General features: G+C 39.2%; 1 protein-coding gene across 1 annotated transcript; it reads left to right on the plus strand.

The window, feature by feature from the left end:
- Window positions 1–1,046: 1,046 nt before the first annotated feature.
- On the plus strand, window positions 1,047–4,646 carry LOC125179288 (zinc finger protein 84-like). The gene is made up of 4 exons (XM_047884867.1): window positions 1,047–1,147; window positions 2,074–2,887; window positions 3,426–3,539; window positions 4,510–4,646. The coding sequence occupies exons 1-4, from the start codon at window positions 1,073–1,075 to the stop codon at window positions 4,644–4,646; spliced, it is 1,140 nt and encodes a 379-aa protein (XP_047740823.1). The 5' UTR covers window positions 1,047–1,072.
- The last annotated feature ends 4,570 nt before the right edge of the window (window positions 4,647–9,216 follow it).

The raw sequence follows: 9,216 nt of genomic DNA on the forward strand, positions 1-9,216 counted from the left end.
AGAAGTATCCATCAAAGAGGAACCATTCTTATATGGAAATGAGGTAGGTGGAGTTGATGCGCAAATAAATGTTTAGCACAGCATTTAAAATTCCTGCATAAAATTTCATGAAAAAAATAAGCAAAGTGCTAGTTCTTTAACCAAGTCTTCAAATTAGGCATCAGGATACTAATCTTAACCAAATAGTAAGTCTGAAATATTGAGCAATAATAATAAGGTATGATTCACACTCATCTTTGTTCAATAATTGTTTGAAAATTATGAAAATTTGATTTATTACTTTAATTAGGTTGGTTATTCTGAACTCAAACTCTTAAACTTTTTCTCATTAGTTGTCTGTTGTCAAATGAAAGTGAAAAGCGATGACTGCTATTGGCAGGAACCATGCCGAACTGTCCAAATTTTCTTGTTCTAATTCTCCTCCATTGCTTATCAATAAATACGCATAAACAAATAGAGCAAAGAATAGCACTGGAGAACATTCGCGACAATTGATATAAGTTATTAACTCTAGTGATGCAACGCCAGTACAATACAAATAAAAAGAAGCCAGCAACTTATATTAATGACAATTTGATTAAAAATACTTAATAAATATGTGCATATGCTTCTGAAATGGCCTCTTATCTATATATATCCATTTTAAGTTGAAAACTGGCCAGTGGAATTTTTGCATTGTGAAGCACTGATATGAGATGTCACTTAAAACCAGTAATTTGTAATTTACTGTTGAGAAAATAGGAACTTGCAGGGAATTATATAAGAGTCCTATATTGTTTCATTTCTCATAAGATGCACACATCACTGCCAGCCACATCAACATTGTCCTCCACTTCTCTCAGAAAAAGTCACAAGAGTCACATACTATATCTTTATTTGTGTAATGCACACATCATTGCCAGCCACATCTCCACTTTTCCCAGAAAGTCACAAGAGTCAAATACTAAATTTTTCCTTATAAAATGCACACATCACAGCCAGCCACATCAACATTGTCCTCCACATCCCCCAGGCTTGTTCCACTGCACATCTCAGCCCTGCACCTGCACTCTCCTCTTGTGTGCCATGCAAGATGGAAGCTCAAGTTGAGGTACATGATGCCTACCCAAACTCTTCACTGAACATTCCTGCTCCGTTTCCAAATCAGGTATGCATAGGTAATTTAAGATTTCTCAAATTTACATTGAACAATAAATTTTTTAGAGGTACTCCCAAGTCTTTTTTCATCACCATTGTTTCTTTTTATTGTTGATAGTATTGTATAAAATAAAATGGACAGTATTGTATGAAATAGTATTAGAGATACTAGGTACACATGCCATTTTCCCTGTACATATCAATCCAGCTTGTGAAATCTAATGATTTTATATTTTTTGAAATAGATGGCAGTCCACTTGATTTCTCCTAAGCATGGATCAAGGATTTGATATTCAGAGTGAAGATCTTGTATGCTGTGTTTTGTTGTGTCAATCAGTTATTGCGTGCAATTTGACATTTTGAACTATTTGTAGGTGTCGATTTGTTGAAAAAGTGATAGGGGTCCATATTGGACAAGCTGTCAATCGTGGGAGAACATATGGTTTAGTAGGTTCGTAGTACAGGTAGTCCTCGTCATGTCCATACAAGTTCCTAAGAGGGCTTTTGGTATGTTATTGCTTTTTTGAGGTTTGAGCTGTGGCAATTTTTTGTGGGCGGTGAAAGGGAACATGGCATGAAACATTTTAGGTTGTTTTCAGCCAGAAGAAGTTAAGTTATATATTTTGACTTGAGAGTGGCAGCAGTACTGGGATGTTCGTGGTATTATGAGGGTGGTTGTCAATTTGGTGCTTGAGGTTTCCAGGTTTTGGTGATTGAAAAAAGTTCTGTCAAAGTGACATTGGCAAAACCGTAGCCCTACTGGAAATAAATTTCCAAATTTAAAATTAATATTAATGAAATAACGTAGCTGTTATTAATATGCTGTACTTGTACTGTAGCTGTTATTAATATGCTTTAATGTAGCTGTTATTAATATGCTGTACTATAGCTGTTAGTAACATGAGAGATTGTTTTACTTTGTATTTTTATCATTAGTTTGGCCAAGGTGGGTCAGCATCGGCATCAGGAGACGCTGATGACGACGCTGACGTCTCTGTGGCGTCCTGCTCCCAGCAACACATTAGGATTGGATGTCCCCAGAATGGATTGGTGTCTGCAGGTGCAAGTGAACTACAGCAGCACATTGATTCAGAACATTCTGCTTCAGGACCCCACCCCTGCTCTGAATACCCCTCTAGTTCAGGGAGTGGACTACAGCAGAACATTGATCTGGAACATCCTGCTTCAGGACCCCACCGCTGCTCTGAAGACTCGTCTAGTTCAGGGAGTGGTCTACAGCAGCACAATTATGCTTTGCATTCAATAGAAACATCCTACAGGTTCCCAGACTGTAAACAATCCTGTACCACAAATGAATCATTGCAAAAGCATATTAGATCAAAACCTTTGTCCGAAAGTGAACACCAAAGCCGATCCTGTTTGAATTTGCGTGCCAATGAAGTTGATCACCAACAAAATATTTTCTTGAAGCATTCTCCAAGAAATGCACAGAAACATTCTCGGAGTAAACCTGCTGATGAATGCAATGGAATCATGCAGAAATGTGTTTATGCTTACACCACAAAAGGAAGCTTGAAAAGTCTTTTTCTTCAGAAGACTTCAACAGAAAAACCTTTTCAGTGCTCCGATTGTGAATATGCTTGTGCCAGAAAAGAAAACTTGAAAAGACATTTTCTTCAGAAGCATTCAACAGAAAAACCTTTTCAGTGCTCCAAGTGCAATTATGCTTGCGCCTTAAAAGGAAACCTGAAAAAACATTTTCTTCACAAGNGAAAAGAACACTTGAAAAGTCATATTCTTTGCAAGCATTCCACTGAAAAATCTTTTCAGTGCTCAGAGTGTGATTATGCTTGTGCCAGAAAAGAAAACTTGAAAAGACATTTTCTTTACAAGCATTCAACTGAAAAACCATTTCAGTGCTCCGAGTGTAATTATGCTTGCACCACAAAGGGGGACTTGAAAAGTCATTTTATTCACAAACATTCAACAGAAAAACATGTACAATGCTCTGAGTGTGATTATGCTTGCATCAAAAAAAGTGACTTGAAAAAACATTTTCTTTCCAAACATTCAATAGAAAAACCTTTTCAGTGCTCGAAGTGTGATTATGCTTGTGCCAGTAAAGGAAGCTTGAAAAGTCATTTTCTTTGCAAGCATTCAATAGAAAAACCTTTTCAGTGCTCTGAGTGTAATTATGCTAGCACCAGAAAAGGTGACTTGAAAAGTCATATTCTTTCTAAGCATTCAACAGAAAAACCTTTTCAGTGCTCGAAGTGTGATTATGCTTGTGCCATGAAAGGAAACTTGAAAACACATTTTCTACGCAGGCATTCAACAGAAAAAGACCCATCTGTGCTCCAAGTGTGATGATATGTGGGTCGACAATGCATGTTTGAACAGCATCTGCTCTCAGGCCATCAGAAACAGCTCCAGTGACCCAGGTGTGAGGATGCATGTGAATGTTGTAAGCTTGATACAGGAATCAAGTACAGAACATTTGATCTTTTGAGACAACAGGACCAAGCTATGTAGATTGTAGAGTCCCTAACCTAAGGCACCCACTGTCATCAAGGAAGAGGTTCCTTTGCAGTTCAATGTCCCTTGAAGGAGACCGTCGCTTGTTACGGCGTGGATATGAAATAGAATAACAAAGCTAAGATGACACAGCGGGTGCTCAGTCTTTGCAGTTGTAACATATTTGAATAAGGAAGGTCATGTACACAGAAACAGGAGTTTAAATACATATAGTGGTTGTTATATACATGTCGGTGCACGACAAAATGTTTTAAAAATATTGCATGAGCTAGATTTTGTTTTGCTTAAGAGAAGCAAACTTTTTATGGTTATGGAGAGCTATTGCTTTTTGCTTGTTGGTGGGGCATGAATGCTACTTTATTGTAATATCAGCAGCCATTTTTCTTGAAGTCTTCTTGAGGGGCTGGCAGGCGTCAGTGTTGTGAGAGTGGCAGTCATGCTCCCAGGGATAACAGTGTTGCTGTTATTGCCAGGTTTGCTAACTGGCGGTTTCACTCTGCAGACGGTTTTTCTGACAACAGAATACTCTTTTGTCGTTGTATATATTTACTTTATCAGTAATTCAGTAATCGTTCAAATCTTGCAATGGCTTTGGTTCACTGAATTTGATATTTTTCGTTGGTGTCAACATACCTTTTAAATTCGGTTTGGTAGAATTTACAGAATAAGATTAGTAAACGTAACCCCCATTGTAATGATGTCATAAGTTATAGAATTTTCTATTTTTATAAGTTGCTTATTTCCTGAAAATGGCTTGTTCATAAATCTGAGTCAATTTGAGCCTAATTTCACCGCTTTAAGACTGATTGCTTGATTTCGTTTCTTGCACTTGAAATAAAATGTACCCCATACCTATGACGACTGTTATTCCACCAGTGAAACTAGGCGGCACTATCGTTCTCAACCACCAGATGGTCGGGAACGAGATTGTGTCCAACCCGTTTAACCGAGCGGTTGCCCTCCTGTTGCGCTCACGACCAACACATTTGTCGCCGTCTGGATGCCTGCTGTAACCAAAGCCTATTGCTAATATAGGGTCCTCGTTTCTAGATTGTGCTTTGTCGCTGAAATCTTAATTTTTTATTTGTAGCAGCTTAACCTGTCGTTGCCTGGTATAGACATTCTACGAAGTTTGAGAATCTGGCTATTCCAAATCCTGCTACATCAAATCTCCAGAATTTCGATGCTAATCTTCAAACTTGAGTAAATTTTAAGAAAAGCAGCAGAACAATCGAAAATGAGAGTTGCAGGATAGCGAGGTGTTGCAGGCCAGAAGTCCTGACGAGAGTTGCAGGACAGCGAGGTATTAGAATAGAATAGAAGTGTCGGCGTTGAAGAAATAGGCCCATGGCCTGTTGCCGATTCTTGAACTTTTCGTGACTTGATTCACAAGGGATCCGGCCTTTGGAACCCGATCTTTCCATTGCTGACGATTGATTGAGATTGCTGCTGGACTTATTGCCTGGTTCGTAATTTGCTAGGCATTTTAAGACTGAACATATGCTCCTGCATAGCTTCGTCTAGTCTGTTCTTGAAGGCGTTCATACTCGGAGCGTCAACGATGCTATCAGGGAGGCTGTTCCACATGTCGGTGACTCGAAGCGAGAAGTTAAAAAATCCCTTGACAACGAGTGTCAAGAAACACGGTATTTTGACTTAAGTGTTCACATTGTGACTTGAAATTGTTAAAGAATCCATTTTTGATCGCTATATTTCATCACTGGTATGACAAGGATTTCAATGTGCGCTTTAGCCCAGAGCAGAGTCAGGTGCTACTGCTCAGTTTTTTAGACTCTCTCTCAAGTTCATTTTTGAGTCCTATAGGTTGAGCAGCAAAGTATCCTGGATACTAGAATTATCTTACATAAGAAAGTGGTTTAAATCTTGAGTAAATGAAGAAATTAAAAATGAATTGATTCTAAAAAATCAGTTTAAAAAAAACTGAAAAAACTGATTCTAAAAAACTGGTAAATTTGATCCGAGAAAAATTTTTTGGTTGGGAATCGAAATTTCAAAAGAAAATCTACCCAGACGTTTAAAAAAAACAAGTTTGAAATTTAACACAAAAAGCACTCGCTCACTGTGCTAGTTGTGAATGGAACAGCTGATGATGTGGATAGAGTGTGGCAGCTGGGAGGAAATGTGATTGGGATGACAAATGACTACAGATACTCGGGAATGAGTGTTGACCAAAGAGGATGTGAGAGAACTAAAGCGCTGAGTCTTAGTAAAGCAAATCAGTGGTTAGGAATACTGGATACTGCAGCAAAAGTGAGAGCAAGTAAATATGACGTTCTAAGAGAAGTATGGAAAAGTGTAGCAGTGCCTGGGATTATGTATGGAATGGACGTTATTGCATGGAATGATGGTGAATTGGATAAATTGGAGGTTATACAGAATAGGATAGCTCGACTGGCTCTTGGAGCCCCTAGATGGACTGCAGTGGAGGCTTTAAGAGGAGATATGGGATGGAGTACGTTTAGAGAGAGAAGAATGAGAGCAGCATTGAGATATAAAGTACGACTGGAAAGAATGGATGATGTACGCTGGGCACGTAAGGTGTACCTGTGGAACTTGAGAGTGAGCAAATGGGAGCGTAAGTGTCATGCAATAGCAGAGCTGTGCAGCGCTACTTTGAAATGTAGCGGATGCTACCGCTACAATTGCTTAAATGTAGCGCCGCTACCGCTACTGAAAATGTAGCGTGATACTGCCCACTTCTGGGAACAGCTAACATGTTGACACTAGTAACAGGCTGAGGTTGACAACATTACACCGAAATCATTCGTACAGTTTTATTCTGTAATATATATTATGTAAGTATCATGATGGTTTTTAAATAATATTTAATAATATTAAGTAAAATCTAAAGGCTTCAGCTATAAATGTAGCGGTAGCGCTGTAGCGGCAAAACCCCGAATCGCTACTTGAACATGTAGCGGGCGCTACCGCTACCGCTACAATTGCTTAAATGTAGCGCCGCTACCGCTACCACTACTGAAAATGTAGCGGCTGCTACATGTAGCGCGCTACTGCCCACCTCTGTGCAATAGTCCGAAAGTGTGAGTTACATCAAACACGGGCTCGCCCTGGGAATAATAGACCAAGAGAGGAATGGATGATAACAGCACAGGGTGCAACAGGGATCGAATGGTATGTCAAAGAATGGAAGAAAGAAATAGAAAAGTGAGTGAAATTGAGTGGTCTAAGAGTATGGAAGCAAGGAATGGAAAGAAAGGACAGCCTGAGATTGTACGAGATGAAGAAGATGCCAAAGTATGAGTATATATAATAATAATAATAATGTTAATAATAATAATAATAATAGCGGTTTCAGCGTTTATTAGGCCGTAGGCCTGTCGCCGATTCTTAACATTGCAGAACATCCACAGCTTGTTGCGGGCTTGAACTCGCAACTCACTGCTTTAATTTTAGTTTGCTTAAACGCCCGGCCTCCTCGCCAATTCTGACCAGAAACTGGCGCACAGAGCTGGGATCGAACCCGCGCCTCCCTGTGACAATCCTGGTACTCTGAAATGTAACCACTGGGCCATGGAATGATGATGTAGAGGTAGAGTAGAGACTTATGATGGAAGTAGAGGTGGAAACTTAAAGTTCTGTGTGTAAGCAAATGCTTTGAGTGTGAATACACGGACATACAGGTGGAATGAAAGAAGAGAGGATATTTGTTTTATGTGTGACAGAGGTGAGGGGGAAACTGTGGAGCATCTGATGATGGAGTGTGATGCATATGAGCGGGAGAGACTGGAAATGATGAGAGTGATACTGAATGAGAAGGATGAGAGTGATGGTGTGATGTATGAGCGAACAGGAGACGAAATGGATTGCAATGATAGTGGACCTGTCAACGGGGGTGACTGCTGCTATGACTGAGAGTGGTAAGCGATTTTTGGAGAGTGTATGGAGGGTGAGGGAGAGGCGGAGGTTGATAAGAGTGGAGGCCAGTGGTGTGTAAGGAAAAAGCAATAATAAAATTATAATAACCAAACTATAATAATTTAATATAACAAAAATAGTCATTCAGGGCCTATGAGGCCCCATAGCTAATATCAATGTAAACTATACAGTGCAATAATTGGGATATCATATAGCAATTATAAACCAAATGAATTTCCTCTTGAATTTCTCTTCCCCTTGTTTTCATCTCGCCCTTAACACAAACTTTCAGACCCCTCTAGCTTCTCATTTAACGTCGCTTCCACCTGGCTTGGTCTCCCTTCCTGCCTACTAACAAATGAATATGTGATGCGTGGCTGATGGCCGTTGCAAAGGCCTGCCACAGTGGGGCCAGAATTTCAAAACTCGCTAAGTGAACGTAAGTACTTACGACCTATTTTTTGTCTATGATTGGTGGATTTTGCTCGATAGGCCGTCAATGATTGGCTGATGAACTTACGATCTCTTAACTGTTTTTGAAAGTATAGGCCAGCTGATTCTGAAATGTCATTTTCTCAGAGACACCACGCCACAAATCCTTTCTAAAACTAAATTTTCTGCTGTTGTCATTAGGAATAATTCTTGACAGGGATGACTAATGTGGTCATGAGTTCGTCATATTTAAGTGTATAGAGTTTGATACATCGTAATAAAAAGTGAAGAAATTAGTGAAGTTTGGTATTAGAACATTTACTAATGATGCGTACGCCACATGAATGGATACGAACATCAAAATCTATTGGATAAAGTGATTCAGTATTTGACATCTGGGAAACTGTGTATGTGGCATGTCATGAAGTGTTTGTCTAGATCACAACAACGAAAAGTCAACCTAGCCATCACGTCGACCATCAGCGATGAATTCGTCAGTTCACACAACATTGGATGGTAAAACAACTGTACAGCACGCCGGGTAGAACGCGTGTGCAACACCAACACGCCTCAGCGTTTACACTCATGGTTGAACTATATAAGGTTGACCCACGAGAAGTTCCGCCTTTCAGTTCAGCTTTCTTGTTACGTCACGTAGATCGAGAAACGTAAACAAACCCGTCAATTTTTTCTGGCAATTCTGGGCAAATGGAATTAGAATGCTCATCTGGATATATCACTCATCTGCACTTCCCTGAGAAAGATAGTGATAAAACAGACTTTTTTAGTTTTTAGGAGCTTTCCCCAAATTCATTTTGAGTCCTATACTCCTATGATGTATATATCAGGAAAATATCATGGATTTAGCCTCATCATACATAAGAGACTGGTTTAAATCTTAATTAGATGAGGAAATTCTAAAGAACTGATTATAAAATATTTCTGGTTTACCCTTCTGCCATCATTCAGTCATAGTGGCAAACCAGTGAGTTTTTAGAATCAGTTCATTTTTAATTTCCTCATTTACTCAAGATTTTAATAGATTTCTTATGTATAATAATTCTGGTATCCAAGATACTTTACTGGTCTACTTATAGGACTTAAAAATGAACATGAGGAAGAGTCTAAAAATTTCTCTGCTTTGCCACTCACTGCAGTGTGGAATTCTGTATAGGCAATATATTCTCATGTCAATATAAGAAAAGGTATCGAAATACCAACCTTACCACCGCATTACACCACCTTCCACTGCAA

This window comes from Hyalella azteca, unplaced genomic scaffold (genome assembly GCF_000764305.2).
Source record: "Hyalella azteca isolate HAZT.00-mixed unplaced genomic scaffold, Hazt_2.0.2 contig16370, whole genome shotgun sequence".
Classification (NCBI taxonomy): Eukaryota; Metazoa; Arthropoda; class Malacostraca; order Amphipoda; family Hyalellidae; genus Hyalella; species Hyalella azteca.